The 19,831-nt window shown below is 45.9% G+C and overlaps 2 protein-coding genes across 2 annotated transcripts; both read right to left on the bottom strand.

The window, feature by feature from the left end:
• Positions 1-234: 234 nt before the first annotated feature.
• Positions 235-3,311, bottom strand: LOC136486142 (receptor-like protein EIX2). Its single transcript, XM_066482948.1, has one exon. It carries the CDS (start codon positions 3,307-3,309, stop codon positions 385-387), a length of 2,925 nt encoding a protein of 974 aa, XP_066339045.1. The 5' UTR covers positions 3,310-3,311; the 3' UTR covers positions 235-384.
• A 10,300-nt stretch (positions 3,312-13,611) lies between these two features.
• LOC136486143 (uncharacterized) lies at positions 13,612-14,557 on the bottom strand. The gene is made up of 3 exons (XM_066482949.1): positions 14,241-14,557; positions 13,823-13,936; positions 13,612-13,735 (listed from the first exon to the last, which is right to left on the bottom strand). Exons 1-3 carry the CDS (start codon positions 14,555-14,557, stop codon positions 13,612-13,614), a joined length of 555 nt encoding a protein of 184 aa, XP_066339046.1.
• Positions 14,558-19,831: the final 5,274 nt, after the last annotated feature.

Here is a 19,831-nt window from a genome sequence, read left to right on the forward strand (position 1 = left end):
GTCACCTCTTTCTCACTTTAGCAATTAACAGTTGACGATGAGCATGAAAACAATGGTCATGGAGCAGACATGAGCCTTTCTTGATGTGGATGACCAACATGGAAACATGGCACCACAACACGAGTAAGCAATTAGAGGCAGCATCCGACCCCAAAACAGGGCAAGCTGTGCTCAACATAAGCACAAGCTCGAATTATTATTATTTAATTTGGCCATGTCATCATAAGGTAATGATATTACAACTCTTAGGGCAAAGGGTGTGGGTATTACATTTCATTCCAAAAAGAAAACCAGCAATATTATGTCACAACTTCTAGATACATTTTGTTTCATGCATGCATGCATTGGCCAAATTTATTTTAAGCACCGGCCATTGCCTTTGCTTCATGCATGGTGATCAGTTCCTGTTTGTCTTGCCCATAGAGCAACAAGGACATACACTTTGTCGCACAGCTTGTCTGAGAGTCGAAAGCAAGCGATTCTCCAGCTTCTCTTGAACATCATAACACCAAATGCCATCCAGGTACCAACCACGAAGCCGCACCCGAGCCCAAGATAAAAGAATTGTATCCCATGACCTTCTTCAGTTCTTCCCAGGCCACCTTGCTTTGGCGCATGACCCTCACTTGAGCAATTGTTTTGAAGGGGATGCCCACAGAGACCGGTGTTGCCAATGTACATAGATGGATACTCTGCATACAGGGTATCAAGCTGCGATCCTGATGGAATTCTTCCCGTAAGATTGTTGTATGACAAGTCCAAGTAGCTTAAGAACGTTAGATTTGAAAGACTAGCTGGTATTTCCCCAGAAAGCATGTTCCTTGAGAGGTCTAGTGATTCAAGCGTCTGCATTTCCCCAATCTTGTTTGGAACAACTCCGCTCAAGTGGTTCCTCGACAGATTCAAATTCACTAAACCATCATGGAAAACTATTTCTTCTGGAATTTCGCCGGTTAAATTGTTAGAAGATAAATCAATGCTCATCATACTTGTGTCCAGAACTCTATAGATGGAACCATAGTTCAATTCCTGCCCCTTGAAGACTGTAGACACACTATTAAGATGAGGAGTCCTTGGTATACCGCCGTAATAACAAACAAACATGGATGTGTTTGTCATAAATTTAAGATTTGATAGGTAGATCGACAGAGAGCCTGATATCTTATTGTTATTTAGATCCATGTACTGAAGGCAAGAAAGGTTTGTGATGTTCATTGGAATGCTACCAAAGAACTTGTTGTGACTTAATCGTATAAATCTTAATGATGTTAAGCTTCCAATCCACATTGGCAATCTTCCAGAGAATTTGTTCCAAGACAAATCTAGGAAGAACACATTTGTCGAGTTTTGCAGAAAAGACGGGAACTTTCCTGACAAACTATTGTTACTTAAGGCTACATAATCCATTACCTTGAGGCACAACGGTGGTTCTCCCTCCAAAAAATTGTTGGATAAGTCCAACACAGATAATTGCTGATATTTACAAAAAGATTCAGGAATATGACCAGTGAGTCGGTTGGAGAACAGAGATAGTGTGTCTAGATTGGTGGATCCAACAGCGGAGGGCAGAGGTCCCGACAAGAAGTTGTTGGACAAGTACAAGGAACTTATGTTTGGTGGCAGTGTGGGTATCTGACCAGTTAATTGGTTTGAGCTGAGATAGAGCCCTTCAAGTGACATGGAGCTCATATCGGTTGGCAAAGTTCCGTTGAGTTGATTGTTTGAGATTACCATGAATTCGACATTTAAAAAGGCATCGGAGAACCACTGTGGAAGCCTATCAGCTATACCTGCACTCGAGATATCGAGATTGATAATGTTCACATGCCACTTAAGCCAACTAGGAAAGAGTGGGCCCATCTGGCAGGATGCAAAGTATGCGGTATCTAATCTAAATGGTGGTTGCCAGTCTGAGCTGATCTCAATCTTCAGAGCATTATAAGACAAGTCTATGTATTTCAGGCTCCTTGCACTAACAAGGTGTTCCTCCGTTATCACGCCATCCAATTTATTACTATTTAGGTCCAGGTCGGTCAGATTACTGAGCTTACCAATCTCATATGGAACATGTCCATTTAGGTTGTTGCAAGAGAGGTCAAGTGTCTGCAATCCGGTAAGTTGCCCTACAGATATTGGGAGGGATCCTGTGATGTTGTTCTGACCAAGATTCAGAACGACCAAGCTCGTTAATTGCCCTATCCATCTTGGTAGCATCCCAGTTAATTGGTTCCAATTGAGGTCCAATTCTTGCAATTTGTTGGGTGAACAGCGAGGTAACAGCTCAGCTATGTCGCCATATAAGAGAGCCGATTGAAGGTTCAGGACCTCCAAATTGCATAGATTCTTCAGATCCGTGGTCATGATGCGATACTTCTCATCATTATTATAATTATATGAAAGATCAAGGACTTGAAGGGAAGTCATGTCGCCCAGAGCATCCGGAAATTGACCGTACATACTAGTGGCGTCGAGGTAAAGGTATCTGAGACTTGTTATGTTCCAGAACCAGCTGGTCACCATTGGATGGTCGAAGGAGTTCACGGAGGCATCTAGCTCCTCGAGGTTTGTAAGGTTCAGGTGTGGCAGCGACTGGTTTGCGCTTGCAAGAGAGCAGTAGGAAAGACGAAGGACCCTCAAAGAAGGAAGCATGTTTATGACATGAGGCCAATCCACTACTGTGCTGAGATTCACTCCGTTCAAATTAAGATATTGGATGGAAGGAAGGCGTGTTAACCATGATAGATCCGTTGAGAGTGTGTCTCCCCTAAAGTTGGAAAGATCTAGATACCGCAGCCTTGACAAGTTGCCAAACTGGGGAGGCAGGCCACCATAGAACGGTATGCTAGAGAGGTCAAGATACTTGAGATTCTTTAGAGAGCCCAAGAACTCGGGAAGACGACCACTTGGCCCCGTTAGATCATTCCAGCTGAGGTCAAGGTGCTCTAGATAATCCAGAGCAAGCAAAGAAGGACTTATCTTGCCCTCCATAGCTGCTTCTTCTTCTCCGGTGTTTCGAAGTCGAAGCTCATGGACGTGACCAGTCCGGTTGCTGCACCGGACGCCTCTCCATCGGCAACAGTCCTGCTCGCCGTGGCCACCATCTCGCCGCCACGAGGTGAGGAGGCCTGCAGGGTCGCTGGTGACGGCGTGCTTGAATGCCAGCAGGGCGTCCCTCTCGTGGGGTATGCAGCTCGGAGGACTAGCTGTGTTATCACTAGCGGCTGGCTGGGGCTGCTGCTGTGCTTTCAGCGTGGCGATGAACAAGAAGCAGCAGAACAACGACACGAGCATGGCAGCTAGGCGATGCATGGTGGCAACCATCGACAATACTAGAAGAGAATGGCAGGATATATCAGTTCTGGAGCCCGAGTGTTATTATTATAGTAGGTGGATGCAGAGGATACTGCAGATGACCGTGGACTGAGGTCGTCGCTCGGTCACCTTCCGTGTAGAAGAGGTCAGGCATCTGCGTACTGGCCCACGCACACTCCTACGCAAATTAGGTGAAGAAGGCTTGACGCCCTGTGCCCAGTCTGCGCGTATGTATGCTTTCCGTCGGCCGACTGCTCCAGCGCCCGCCCGGATGCCGGCCGGGTCCAGCACCTTCCTGATGCAGGACCGACCCCAGCGGCGCAGGTCCCTCCCCCCCTCTTTTGCCCCTGCTTTCTTCTCCAACTCCGGCTAACAGACGCAACTCCCTCGCCCCGACCTGGACCGCCGAATCCACGCCGCCGCCAAGGCCCCGAACAACCCGGCCGCCGTCCCCACCGCCTGGCCTGCCTACCACCCCTCAAACCCCTCTCTTGTAAGAGCATCTCCAAAAGTACCCAAAACAGTCTCCCAATCCAGAAATTTTGGCAAGATCTAAAAAAACTCATCTCCAACAACTCTCAAACCTACCTCCCAATTTTTTGGCACCTGGAAAATCCACCCCCATGTGCGTAAAGTTACGCGAGCATATCATTGGAGGTGGAAGGACGTGGGGAAGAAAAAAAGTAGGACAGAGTTCCTAATACAAATGTACAAGAGAAAAATAAAGTATAAAGGTGGTTAGTGTAATTTAGAAATAGTTCAGGATTCTTGATGTAAAATTACCTTCTGTCTTTTAGGCGTGAGATTTTGGAAACGGTTGGACTTGTAGCTTTTTTATGTCTCCCAATATATTTTGCAAAGGTTGGAAAACCTTTTTTTGGGAGTATTTTTTAGATACTGTTGGAGATGCTCTAAGCCCACCGGAGTTGGGGAAGAAAGGGTGGGGCGGGTGTCAGTCGCCAGAGTTGGGGAAGAAGTGGATGGGGTTAGAGCTGGGACATAGGTCGTGCCATTTGAGGGCGGATCATGGTACGGTATTTTGGCACGAACCGAAGAACGGCACGCACGAAATATTTTGGGCCATGCCGGCATGACACGAACACGAGGGTCGTGTCGTGCCCAAGATCTCGGCATGGCGGGCTACATGGCCCGGTCCGCATTTTGGACCGTGCTTGGACTGGCACGGCACGAAAATGGCATGTAGACACTTCTACAACTCTACATGCAATTTTCTAGCATTTAATATACTATCTCTCATCTAGATTATGAAAATCTTTAGAACTTCCATTAAAATAGTACACACAAGATATATATATTTCATATCACGAGTGGAAAAAGAAAACTAGCAGAGAATTTTTTTGAGGGCCGTGCTTAGGCCGGCACGACACGAAAGCGTGTCGGCATGCCGCGTGTCGTGCTTTGACTGAAGAAAAGATTCTCCGTGCCATACCGACACGGCCTGACGTGCCTCCCGTGCCTAGAGGGCACGACCCGAAGCAGCACGAAGCATGAGAGGGCCGGGCCAGGCCGCTGGCCCGGCCCAAGTCCCACCTCTCAGTGGGGCGAGCGTCAGGCGCGGGCGTCGGTCACCAGAGTTGGGGAAAGAGAAGGGGGTGGGGGAGGTGTCGGTTACGCGGCGCACGCTCCAACAACCAGAAAAAAATTGTGTGTCAAAGTTTGGTAAAACATTCGGTTGTCATATAGCTTTTCTCCTCGACAGACTCAATCCGACATGCCAAAAGGAAAATCCAACCCGATCCAAAGTCGGCACTTTGGGAGGGGCCGTTGTTTTTTTTTTGACCCAACCTAAAATTTAGGACGGGTGCGGGCCTGATTTTTTGGTGTGCAACTGTTTCTTTTTTTAAGAAACAGGCAGGACACGACAGGAGAGTAAAACAATGTTTTGCCAGCAAAGAAACTTCTGAAATCTGAACGCCAATGCAGTCCATCTTTTTTTTTTTATCAACCAGTGCAATCCGACTACCTAAGCAACACCACAAAGGAACCGATTTTGAAGTGTTGGATCAAAGTCAGAGTGGGCCCACATGGGAGCGGTTCACCTAGAAGAGAAGTGGGACCCATCTGCATCTCCTCCGTCTGGAAGAGATGTCGTCGGCTAAATGTAAAAATCAGAGCAATTAACCATGAAATTTAATGTGGATATGGATATTATGTGTGTCTGTAAGTTGTCCTAATTCTACAATGAACATAAATTCGTCACCTCTTTCTCACCTCAGCAATTAACAGTTGACGACAAGCATGGAAACAATGGTCATGGACGAGATGTGAGCCTTTCTTGATGTGGATGACGAACATGAAAACATGGCACCACAACAGAGTAAGCAAATAGAGGCAGAATCCGACCCCAAAACAGGGCAAGCTGTGCTCAACATAAGCACAAGCTCGAATTATTATTATTATTATTATTATTTAATTTGGCCATATCATCATAAGGTAATGACATTACAACTCTTACGTCAAAGGGTGTGGATATTACATTTCATTCCAACAAGAAAACCAGCGATATTATGTAACAACTTCTACATACATTTTGTTTCATGCATGCATGCATTGGCCAAATTCAGTTGAAGCAAAGACCATCGCCTTTGTTTCATGCATGGCGATCGGTTCCTATTTCTCTTAATCTTGCCTATAAAGTAACAAGGACATAAACTTTGTCGTACAGCTTGTCTGAGTCGAAAGGAAGTAATTCTCCAGCTTCTCTTGAACAACAGAACACCAAATGCCATCCATGTACCAACCACGAAGCCACACCCGAGCCCAAGATAAAAGAATTGTATCCCATGACCTTCTTCAGTTCTTCCCAGACCACCTTGCTTTGGCGCATGACCCTCACTTGAGCAATTGTTTTGAAGAGGATGCCCGTAGAGACCGGTGTTGCCAATGTACATAGTCGGATACTCTGCATAGAGGGTATCAAGCTACGGCCCCGATGGAATTCTTCCGATAAGACAGTTGTATGATAAGTCCAAGTAACTTAAGAATGTTAGATTTGACCGACTAACGGGTATTTCGCCTGATAGCTTGTTCCTTGAGAGGCCCAGTGATTCAAGCGATTGCATTTCCCCAATCTTGCATGGAACAACTCCGCTCAAGTGGTTCCTTATTATTATAGTAGGTGGATGCAGAGGATACTGCAGATGGGTCAATTGACCGTGGACTGAGGTGAGGTCGTCGCTCGGTCACCGTCCGTGTAGAAGAGGTCAGTCATCTGCGTACTAGCCCACGCGCACTCCTCCTACACAGATTAGGTGAAGAAGGCTTGACGCCCTGTGCCCAGTCTGCGCGTATGTATGCCTCAGTTCCGTCGGCCGACTGCTCCAGCGCCCTCCCGGATGCCGGCCTGATGCAGGACCGACCCCAGCGGCGCAGGTCGTAAGGGGTGCCAGACACGGGAGCAATCTGCTCCCCCGTCCCCGTGGGGGATCATGTATATATAGGGGGAGTCACCACCAGGCACGTGCTCCTTCACAGTCCAGATGACTGTGGAACCCCCTGTGGCCACCTTATGATGATTTATACATAAAGATGGTTGCAAAACAAAATTAGGGAACCATCAGTCGTATGTACAGCGCACGTCGAGATGACAAGATCCACACACACGAAGGTTGAGGAAAGTAAGTGAATTCCCGGTTACCGTGAAGTACAGTTATGCCATCTTTGTTCAGACGGATGGATATTATTCCATCCAGTACAAAACTGCAGTTGGCGATTGTATTGGCCACTCGTCCAACCACAGTTCCAAATTAAGGCTGAAGAGCCGTCCTGAATATGTATAGTTCGTGATTACAGTTCAAAACAAGAAATCCAGTTCGTCAAAAGAAAAAAACATTAAACTCGCTTTCTTTGCCATTGCGGCGGCCACACAATTATTTTGTGAGTTAGATCTGGATGCTACAATTAGCTAGAAGCATCTTTTAGATCCATAAGACTCTGCAACTGTATGTAAAAACAGAGATTTGTGACATTACCACATACTCTGCAAGGGTTGTCATACCCAAGGACGACATCACCCAGGTTCCCTACACAGCAAGAAACACGCAAAGCTTGTCATGCATCATGCATTGTATCACGAAACAATATGCAGCATGAATTTTGAAGCAAGGAAACCGTACCTCTGGAATCAGGGACTCAATAACAGACATGAGGGTGGCTGGCTCCCCAGTTGGTGACCTGATGGAGAAATCTCCCTTCTTGTTCTTGAGTTCATAGACCCCAACCGTCTTCCTCGCCACATCAGCCCGACAGGCCAAGGCAAGGGCACAACAACAAAGCAACAGGGAGCAGGGCAGCTCTAGCCATTGGGTAATACTGTTAGCACCCAACAAGATGAGCGAGTTTTACAAAAATCGGAAATTCCACTCAAAGGTTTGAATCAAATTTAGATTGAACTCCAAATGAAAAATAAATATATATAGGACTGGATCATGACAGTATTTTTTGTGTGCAGCATATTGGATTATTGAAGCTGAAGACAAGTGGGAGTACTCAACGTATTTCTTTTAGACAGATTATAAACACTACCGTCACTGAAATCAGTCTGTCAACCGTCCATCTGCTCGGAATATAAACATATCATGGCAAGAAATACTTTTTAGAAATATGTGGATAATAGAGCTTTATGAAATGCTTATGATTTTAGGATTTAGAGGTGACTAGCATGCGTGTACTGACCATGTTTCCTTACTTATATTCCTATACTGAACCGGACTGTTGGTTAAGTTATTTTTCTTGTTTTTTCCTTACGTTCGCAATATGTGTTATATATGTGTTGTCATCTATGGTACGATACATTGCAATACAATTTCGTGAAATACCTTCGGTTTAGGATTTAAAGGTGAATTGGGAGGTACCTGTTTCTACTTGTCTCATCAGAAGGATCCGTTGCTTTGTGTAGTCAACCTGTGTTGCCCTCTTTTCTCATAGTACTGCAGATCGGTCGGTCAATCACTACGGGAGAACGCAGATTTGCCGAGTGCCGCCAGCTTTGCCGAGTGCCAAAAATCAGGCACTCGGCGAAGCCACTCTTTGCCGAGTGCCGGACCAGGTGGCACTTGGCAAAGTCTAGCACTCGGCAAAGAGTGGCTTTGCCGAGTGCCACAGAGTTCTCGGCACTCGGCTAAAGCCCTTTTTGCCGAGTGCAACACTCGGCAAAGAGTGGCACTCGGCAAAAAAAAAATAGCACTTGACGGCCGAGCCTGCCCACGCCGTCAAATTTTTTAAAAAAAAATCTTTGCCGAGTGCCGGCCCTGGCACTCGGCAAAGAGGGCCTTTGCCGAGTGCCAAGGCCCTGCACTCGGTAAAGATCCCTTCTTTGCCGAGTGCCACTTCCTGGCACTCGGCAAAGGACCTCTTTGCCGAGTGCCAGGGCCGGCACTCGGCAAAGATTTTTTTTAAAAAAATTTGACGGCGTGGGCAGGCTCGGCCGTCAAGCCGAGTGCAGGGCCTTGGCACTCGGCAAAGGCCCTCTTTGCCGAGTGCCAGGCCGGCCCTTGGCAAAATATTTTTTTTTTGGTTTTTTTTACCCATTTTTTTTGTGAGGCCTTCCCACATTATTTAAAACTCCATGTTCAAATTTGAGACAATTTTGACTTTTTTTGCTATATTTTGTTAGTGTTTTTTGTTTCGTTGAATTTTATGGAATATTTCAAATTTGAACTGCAGGTGCATGGAATAATCGAATTTGGTCGTTCAAAAAATGATATTCATGATATTTGGTGTATGTTGAGGCCGTATCCAGAAACTCACATGAAATTTCGAGCAGCTTGTTGACGTAACATGACGAGGTACCTGCGGGAAAAGTGTATTTAAATTATATAAAATCCGAACGAAGTCCGAAAATAACGAAACTTGTCGGGGTGTCGTGTTATCGCATGTAGAGTCTATGATAAAAAATTGAGAAGGTTTCGAGCAAGTTGCGACGTCGGATGCCTAAAACCCAGACATCGTGCGAGCCTGATTTTTTGGTGTGCAACTGTTTCTTTTTTTAAGAAACAGGCAGGACACGACAGGAGAGTGAAACAATGTTTTGCCAGCAAAGAAACTTCTGAAATCTGAACGCCAGTGCAGTCCATCTTTTTTTAGATCAACTAGTGCAATCCGACTACCTAAGCAACACCACACAGGAACCGATTTTGAACTGCTGGATCAAAGCCAGAGTGGGCCCACATGGGAGCGGTCCACCTGGAAGAGAAGTGGGACCCATCTGCATCTCCTCCATCTGGAAGAGATGTCGTCGACTAAATGTAAAAATCAGAGCAATTAACCATGAAATTTAATGTGGATATATATGGATATTATGTGTGTCTGTAAGTTGTCCTAATTCTGCAATGAACATAAATTAGTCATCTCTTTCTCACCTCAGCAATTAACAGTTGACGACAAGCATGGAAACAATGGTCATGGACGAGATGTGAGCCTTTCTTGATATGGATGACCAACATGGAAACATGGCACCACAACACGAGTAAGCAATTAGAGGCAGAATCCGACCCCAAAACAGGGCAAACTGTGCTCAACATAAGCACAAGCTCGAATTATTATTATTTAATTTGGCCATGTCATCATAAGGTAATGATATTACAACTCTTACGCCAAAGGGTGTGGATATTACATTTCATTCCAAAAAGAAAACCAGCAATATTATGTCACAACTTCTAGATACACTTTGTTTCATGCATGCATGCATTGGCCAAATTTATTTTAAGCACCGGCCATTGCCTTTGCTTCATGCATGGTGATCAGTTCCTGTTTGCCTTGCCCATACAACAACAAGGACATACACTTTGTCGCACAGCTTGTCTGAGAGTCGAAAGCAAGCGATTCTCCAGCTTCTCTTGAACATCAGAACACCAAATGCCATCCAGGTTCCAACCACGAAGCCACACCCGAGCCCAAGATAAAAGAATTGTATCCCATGACCTTCTTCAGTTCTTCCCAGGCCACCTTGCTTTGGTGCATGACCCTCACTTGAGCAATTGTTTTGAAGGGGATGCCCACAGAGACCAGTGTTGCCAATGTACATAGATGGATACTCTGCATACAGGGTATCAAGCTGCGATCCTGATGGAATTCTTCCCGTAAGATTGTTGTATGACAAGTCCAAGTAGCTTAAGAGCGTTAGATTTGAAAGGCTAGCCGGTATTTCCCCAGAAAGCATGTTCCTCGAGAGGTCTAGTGATTCAAGCAACTGCATTTCCCCAATCTTGTTTGGAACAACTCCGCTCAAGTGGTTCCTTGACAGATTCAAATTCACTATATCGTCAAGGAAAAATATTTCTTCTGGAATTTCACCGATTAAATTGTTAGAAGATAAATCAATGCTCATCATACTTGTCTGCAAAACTCTATAGATGGAACCGTAGTTCAATTCCTGCCCCTTCAAGACTGTAGACACACTATGAGAATTCCATAATTTAGCGCCGGAATAACAACCCATCATGGATGTGTCTTGCATATATTTAAGATTTGATAGGTAGATTGGCAGAGAGCCTGATATATTATTGTTATAAAGATCCATGTACTGAAGGCAAGGAAGGTTTGTGATGGTCATTGGAATGCTACCAAAGAACTTGTTGTGACTTAATCGTATAGCTCTTAATGATGTTAAGCTTCCAATCCACATTGGCAATCTTCCAGAGAATTTGTTCCAAGACAAATCTAGGAAGAACACAGTTGTCAAGTTTTGCAGAAAAGACGGGAACTTTCCTGACAAACTATTGTTCCCTAAGGCTACAAATCCATTAGATTCCGTTACCTTGAGGCACAACGGTGGTTCTCCCTCCAAAAAATTGTTGGATAACTCCAACACAAATAATTGCTGATATTTACAAAAAGATTCAGGAATATGACCAGTGAATCGGTTGGAGAACAGAGATAGTTGTTTTAGATTGGTGGATCCAATAGCGGAGGGCAGAGGTCCCGACAAGAAGTTCTTGGACAAGTCCAAGAAACTTATGTTTGGTGGCAGTGTGGGTATCTGACCAGTTAATTGGTTTGAGCTGAGATAGAACTCTTCAAGTGACATGGAGCCCATATCGGTTGGCAAAGTTCCGTTGAGTTGATTGTTGGAGATGTCCATGAACCGAACATTTGAAAAGGCATCGAAGAACCATTGTGGAAGCTTATCAGCTATACCTGCACTCGAGATATCAAGATAGGTGATGTTCACATTCCACTGAAGCCACCCAGGAAACAGTGGGCCCATTTGGCAGGATGCAAAGTTTACATGATCTAATTTAGATGGTGGTTGCCAATTCGAGCTGATCTCAATCTTCAGGGCATTATATGACAAGTCTATATATTGCAAGCTCCTTGCACTAGCAAAGTGTTTCTCAGTTATTGTGCCATCCAGTTTATTTGTATTTAGATCCAGAGAGGTCAGATTACTAAGCTTACCAATCTCATATGGAACATGTCCATTTAGGTTGTTGCAAGAGAGGTCAAGTGTCTGCAAACCGGTAAGTTGCCCTACAGATATTGGGAGGGATCCTGTGAAGTTGTTCTGACCAAGATCAAGGACTTGAAGGGATGTCATGTCGCCCAGAGCTTCCGAAAATTGACCGTACATACTAGTGTGGTGGAGGTAAAGGTATCTGAGACTTGTTATGTTCCAGAACCAACTGGTTACCATTGGATGGTCGAAGAAGTTCCAGGAAGCATCTAGCTCCTCGAGGTTTGTAAGATTCAGGCGTGGCAGTGACTGGTTTGCGCTTGCAAGAGAGCAGTCGGAAAGATGAAGGACCCTCAAAGATGGAAGCATGTTTATGACATGATGCCAATCCACTACTGTGCTGAGGTTCACTTGGTCAAGGTTAAGATACTGTATAGAAGAAAGGCGTGTTAACCATGAGAGATCCAACGAGTTTGTGTCTCCCCTAGCGATGGAATTGGAAAGATCTAGATACTGCAGCCTTGACAAGTTGCCAAACTGGGGAGGCAGGCCACCATAGAACGGTATGCCAGAGAGGTCAAGATACTTAAGATTCTTTAGAGAGCCCAAGAACTCGGGAAGACGACCACTTGGCCCTGTTAGATCATTCCAGCTGAGGTCAAGGTGCTCTAGATGATCCAGAGCAAGCAAAGAAGGACTTATCTTGCCCTCCATAGCTGCTTCTTCTTCTCCGGTGTTCCGAAGTCGAAGCTCATGGACGTGACCAGTCCTGTTGCTGCACCGGACGCCTCTCCATCGGCAACAGTCCTGCTCGCCGTGGCCACCATCTCGCCGCCACGAGGTGAGGAGGCCTGCGGGGTCGCTGGTGACGGCGTGCTTGAATGCCAGCAGGGCGTCTCTCTCGTGGGGTATGCAGCTCGGAGGACTAGCTGTGTTATCACTAGCGGCTGGCTGGGGCTGCTGCTGTGCTTTCAGCGTGGCGATAAACAAGAAGCAGCAGAGCAACGACACCAGCATGGCAGCTGCTAGGCGATGCATGGTGGCAACCATCGACAATACTAGAAGAGAATGGCAGGATAGATCATTTCTGGAGCCCGAGTGTTATTATTAAAGTAGGTGGATGCAGAGGATACTGCAGATGGGTCAATTGACCGTGGACTGATGAGGTGAGGTCGTCGCCCGGTCACCTTCCGTGTAGAAGAGGTCAGGGATCTGCGTACTGGCCCACGCGCACTCCTACGCAGATTAGGTGAAGAAGGCTTGACGCCCTGTGCCCAGTCTGCGCGTATGTACGTATGCCTGAGTTCCGTCGGCCGACTGCTCCAGCGCCCGCCCGGATGCCAGCCGGGTCCCGGAGGCACACCACCACCTTCCTGATGCAGGACCGACCCCAGCAGCGCAGGTCGTAAGGGGTGCCAGACACGGGAGCAATCTGCTCCCCCGTCCCCGTACGTGGGGGATCATGTATAGGGGGAGTCACCACCAGGCACGTGCTCCTTCACAGTCCAGATGACTGTGTGCAACCCCCTGTGGCCACCTTATGATGATTTATACATAAAGATGGTAGCAAAACAAAATTAGGGAACCATCAGCCGTATATACAGCGCACGTCGAGATGACAGTGTGTAGTACGGAACAAACAAGACTGTCTCGTATACGTACTGCATGCATGCATATATGCATATATATACAAGATTGAAATAGGAAAATGATGATCCAAGCAATATATAAAACACATGAATTTAGGACAAACAAGTTCATATCATAAAACCATGATTCTAGCAGTTACAAGTTCATCGCATAAGACTATAATTTAGTTTAAAACAAGATCCAAGTCATGAAATAAATCATGAGCAGTTTACATCTCATCACACAACTAAAATAATTCATCCAATGTGTAGCTTCCTCTTCGGTGTCATCTTCTTGGGTGCTGCAGCGGTAGGCATCCTCACGGGACTATTGGTGTCAACTTGTGAAGATGTGCCCTCCCCTAATAACGCCGCAAGCATGCTGCACATAAATTCAATACGACAATTAGATGTTTGGAAAAATTAGTGTATGGTAAATGTGTCAATTTCTATATTTATAATTTTTTACCTTCTTGTGACCCTTCCTGGACTATCACATAGAATTTCTTCTCTAGTCGGCCTCCGTGGAGTGCTAGGTTCCGCTGGCTGTATTGTAACATTTTTTCTCGGTTGCCTACGCTTTCTAGACAATCGAAGATAACAATCACAAACTTGAGCAATCCAAGTTAATCAAAAAAAAAATCAACGACTTCTCACATGCTATAGAGGCAATAATGCAAGCAAAGCAAAGTTCAGAGTTCTTATATGCATGTATATGCTAGTGGCCTCATATACGTACTGCATGCATGCAAAGGACAAACAAGATTGACTTGGAACAAACAAGACCGCCTCATATACGTACTGCATGCATGCATATATGCATATATATACAAGATTGAAATACATGTACAGACTAAACAAAGTTGTGGAATGTACAGACTATTTACCTCTTTTTTGCAGTCCCATTGAGCGGGCACTTGGAACTAGCTGGCCTATGACCTTTTTCTCCGCATCTTTTGCAAGTCATAGGTCCTCTGATCATCTTCTTTCCCTTTGCATTTGTTGGAGCAGTATCATTGTCACATCCCTTCTCACCCTCCATCTCATTGGTAAATTTTCCATCTTTGGAACCTTTCTTCTTGTGTCCACCTTCCATCCATCCCTTGATTCTTAGTTTCCTCAATCTTCCAGAAGGTAATTTAGCTAGAGGTGCACCAACTAAAAAAGGTAGGTCGACTTCTGGCCATTGTGTTTTATCTGTCATCGGTTCAATCTCTCTTTCATAAGCCGCCCTAAACCTATTCACCGAGTAGTAGTCATGCACGAACTGTTCTAGGTCAATTCCCCTTTGGCGGGTTACATAGGCCAATACATGCTGACATGGCTTACCAGTGTGCTGCCATTCTTGACAAGTACAAGTCCTTTGCTCTAACTTGACAATGTGTCTCACAGAAACGCCACTGCTATGGTCCCACACCTCTGCACTCCCATTAGAACATTTCACAATTTTCAAGTGTCCCAAACCTCTAGTATTTGCTCTTAGCTGAACCATAATAGCTAGGAGAATCCTGCCCTCAGGTAGCCTGTATGCAATAATTCTTCTCTTGTGCCACAGTACCATGATCATTTCTCTGATCTTATCAGCAAGGTCAGCAACAGGTAGGTCCTTATGGTCTCTAATCCAGTTATTAAATGACTCAGCAATGTTACTAGTTATGTAGTCACACTTAATGTCTGGATTGAAACCACACCTATACCATAGAAGCTTGTGATTGGCCTGTAACCATTGCACTGCTTCTGATGATTCACTTAGCATTTTTGCTAAATTGTCATAGAAAATCTCCTCTCTGTAAGCTCTTGCAGCAGGATATATCTGGATAAACCCTCTAAATCTCTTTTTGAAGTTTCTGGCTAGATGATAAAAGCATTCCCTTTGCTCTGCATTTGGGAATACATTCTTCATTGCATTCTCTAAGCCTTTGCAAGCATCAGAACATATAGCAAGTAGTGGAGGAACGACGGGATGGGGCAATGAATCGACACGGATAGATTAGAATACCAGAAGGGCAATACAGTCAATATGAGAAAATACATGTATTTGAGTTTTGGAATATGATTAAAAGTTGTCAAAATGTCATTATAACAAAGTCACAACGTTTCGAGTCATATTTTAGCAAAGCCAACGTTAAGAGTCCTATTTTAGCAAAGGCACATGTTTGGGAGTCCTATTTTAGCAATTTTCTCATATATATAGGGATGTGTCATATACTACTCTGGCCAATTCTTGAAACAGACCACCTTTTCTTTTACTGTTTCAAGAATTACTACTATATGGCTGGTAACACCTCTTAGTCTTTCTTGTTTTACTGTTCGAGGTTCATAACGTGCATTTCGTATCCCACAGTAGGAAATGGTGCAGGAATAAGATGCAGACATGTGCAGTTATAAAATGGTAAACAGTTTTGAAACGTTTCATTTGATACCAAATAACATTCACCTAGCTTGTACCATTTTTCTTTCTTTTCTAAAGTAACTGAGGCATACAAAACTGCAGATGACCGTGGACTGAGGTCGTCGCTCGGTCAGGCATCTGCGTACTGGCCCACGCGCACTCCTCCTACGCAGATTAGGTGAAGAAGGCTTGACGCCCTGTGCCCAGTATGCCTCAGTTCCGTCGGCCGACTGCTCCAGCGCCCGCCCGGATGCCGGCCGGGTCCCAGAGGCACACCACCACCTTCCTGATGCAGGACCGACCCCAGGGGCGCAGGTCGTAAGGGGTGCCAGACACGGGAGCAATCTGCTCCCCCGTCCCCGTACGTGGGGGATCATGTATATATAGGGGGAGTCACCACCAGGCACGTGACTCTGGAACCCCATGTGGCCACCTTATGATTTATACATAAGATGGTAGCAAAACAAAATTAGTGAACCATCAGTCATACATACAGCGCACGTCGAGATGACAAGATCCACACACGAAGGTTGAGGAAAGTAAGTGAATTCCCGGTTACCGTGAAGTACAGTTGTGCCATCTTTGTTCAGACGGATGGATACTCCATCCAGTACAAAACTGCAGTTGGCGATTGTATTGGCCACTCGTCCAACCACAGTTCCAAATTAAGGCTGAAGAGCCGTCCTGAATATGTATAGTTCGTGATTACAGTTCAAAACAAGAAATCCGGTTCGTCAAAAGAAAAAAACATTAAACTCACTTTCTTTGCCATTGTGGCGGCCACACGATTATTTTGTGAGTTAGATCTGGATGCTACAATTAGCTAGAAGCATCTTTTAGATCCATAAGACTCTGCAACTGTATGTAAAAACAGAGATTTGTGACATTACCACATACTCTGCAAGGGTTGTCATACCCAAGGACGACATCACCCAGGTTCCCTACACAGCAAGAAACACGCAAAGCTTGTCATGCATCATGCATTGTATCACGAAACAATATGCAGCATGAATTTTGAAGCAAGGAAACCGTACCTTTGGAATCAGGGACTCAATAACAGACATGAGGGTGGCTGGCTCCCCAGTTGGTGACCTGATGGAGAAATCTCCCTTCTTGTTCTTGAGTTCATAGACCCCAACCGTCTTCCTCGCCACATCAGCCCGACAGGCCAATGCAAGGGCACAACAACAAAGCAACAGGGAGCAGGGCAGCCCTAGCCATTGGGTAATACTGTTAGCACCCAACAAGATGAGCGAGTTTTACGAAAATCGGAAATTCCACTCAAAGGTTTGAATCAAATTTAGATTGAACTCCAAATGAAAAATAAATATATATAGGACTGGATCATGACAGTATTTTTTGTGTGCAGCATATTGGATTATTGAAGCTGAAGACAAGTGGGAGTACTCAACGTATTTCTTTTAGACAGATTATAAACACTACCGTCACTGAAATCAGTCTGTCAACTGTCCATCTGCTCGGAATATAAACATATCATGGCAAGAAATACTTTTTAGAAATATATGGATAATAGAGCTTTATGAAATGCTTATGATTTAGGATTTAGAGGTCACTAGCATGCGTGTACTGACCATGTTTCCTTACTTATATTCATATACTGAACCGGACTGTTGGTTAAGTTATTTTTCTTGTTTTTTCCTTACGTTCACAATATGTGTTATATATGTGTTGTCATCTATGGTACAATACATTGCAATACAATTTCGTGAAATACCTTCGGTTTAGGATTTAAAGGTGAATTGGGAGGTACCTGTTTCTACTTCTCTCATCAGAAGGATCCGTTGCTTTGTGTAGTCAACCTGTGTTGCCCTCTTTTCTCATAGTACTGCAGATCGGTCGGTCAATTGACCGTGGACTGAGGTCGTCGCTCGGTCACCTTGCGTGTAGAAGCGGTCAGGCATCTGCGTACTGGCCCACGCGCACTCCTCCTACGCAGATTAGGTGAAGAAGGCTTGACGCCCTATGCCCAGTCTGCGCGTATGTATGCCTCAGTTCCGTCGGCCGACTGCTCCAGCGCCTGCCCGGATGCCGGCCGGGTCCCGGAGGCACACCACCACCTTCCGGATGTCGGCACGGCGGCTACATGGCCCGGTCCGCATTTCGGTCGTCGTCACGTTGGAGTGCGGCGGTCACTGATCAGTCGTGTGAGTGTGGTGGTCAAAAGATTATATTGCCTGTCACCTCATCACAAAAGCTTCCATTTGGTGCGTAGAAAAGGTGACGGAGCATGTGGAACAATGGAAGGTTATGTTAATTTTGACGTAAAGTTCATCAAACCGGCACTCCTCATGCTAGACCAGATCATGATCTCTGGTCACACGACGACCTGTCTATGTGGCACTCGCGCGTTTACCAGCGCCCCAACACCCGATTTTTTGTTGGCACTGTTTTTCGTCCTCCTCCGCCACCCCCGCCCTTGCCGCCGCCTACTGCTTCCGCCGTGGCGCGGTAGGGTATCGCCAGAGCTCTGCGGCCGCGGCCTCTTTCCCTCCCCCCTCTCTCGCCCCTGCTTTCTTCTCCACCTCCGGCTAACAGCCGCAACTCCCTCGCCCCGACCTGGCCCACCGACTCCACGCCGCCGCCAAGGCCCCGAACCACCCGGACGCCGTCCCCACCGCCTGGCCTTCCTACCACCCCTCAAACCCCTCGCTTCTAAGAGCATCTCCAAGAGTACCCAAAACAGTCTCCCAATCCAAAAATTTTGGCAAGATCTAAAAAAACTCATCTCCAACAACTCTCAAACCCACCTCCCAATTTTTTGGCACCTGGAAAAATCCACCCCCATGTGCGTAAAGTTACGCGAGCATATCATCTGGAGGTGGAAGGACGTGGGGAAGAAAAAAAAGTAGGACAGAGTTCCTGATACAAATGTACAAGTGAGAAATAAAGTATAAAGGTGGTTAGTGTAATTTAGAAATAGTTTAGGATTCCTAATGTAAAATTACCTTCTGTCTTTTAGGAGTGAGATTTTGGAAATTGTTGGACTTGTAGCTTTTTTATGTCTCCCAGTATATTTTGCAAAGGTTGGAAAACCTATTTTCGGTAGTATTTTTTTAGATACTGTTGGAGATGCTCTAAGCCCACCGGAATTGGGGAAGAAAGGGTGGGGCGGGTGTCGGTCGCCGGAGTTGGGGAAGAAGGGGATGGGGCTAGAGCTGGGACATAGGCCGTGCCATTTGAGGGCGGGTCATGGAACGGTATTTTGGCACGAACCAAAGCACGGCACGCACGAAATATTTTGAGCCATGCCAGCACAACACGAACACGAGGGTCGTGCCGTGCCCAAGATCTCGGCATGGCGGGCTACATGGCCCGGTCCACATTTTAGGCCGTGCTTGGACGGGCACGGCACGAAAATGGCATGTAAACACTTCTACAACTCTACATGCAATTTTCTAGCATTTAATATACTATCTCTCATCTAGATTATGAAAATCATTAGAACTTCCATTAAAATAGTACACACAAGATATATATATTTCATATCACTAGTGGAAAAAGAAAACTAGCAGAAAATTTTTTGAGGGCCGTGCTTAGGCCGGCACGACACGAAAGCGTGCCAGCATGCCACGGGCCGTGCTTTGACCGAAGAAAAGATTCACCGTACCATACCGGCACGGCCCGACGTGCCTCCCGTGCCTAGAGGGCACGACCCGAAGCGGCACGAAGCATGAGAGGGCTGGGCCGGGCCACTGGCCCGGCCCAAGTCCCACCTCTCAGTGGGACGAGCGTCAGGCGCGGGCGTCGGTCGCCAGAGTTGGGGAAAGAGAAGGGGGTGGGGGAGGTGTCGGGCACGCGACGCACACTCCAACAGCGAGAGAAAAAAATTGTGTGTCAAAGTTTGGTAAAACATTCGGTTGTCATATAGCTTTTCTCCTCGACAAACGCAATCCGACCTGCCAAAAGGAAAATCGAACCCGATCCAAAATCGGCACGTTGGGAGGGGCCATTGTTTTTTTTTTTTTGACCCAACCTAAAATTTAGGACTGGTGCGGGCCTGATTTTTGGTGTGCAACTGTTTCTTTTTTTAAGAAACAGGCAGGACACGACAGGAGAGTAAAACAA

Source organism: Miscanthus floridulus, chromosome 10, assembly GCF_019320115.1.
Source record: "Miscanthus floridulus cultivar M001 chromosome 10, ASM1932011v1, whole genome shotgun sequence".
Taxonomy (NCBI): Eukaryota; Viridiplantae; Streptophyta; class Magnoliopsida; order Poales; family Poaceae; genus Miscanthus; species Miscanthus floridulus.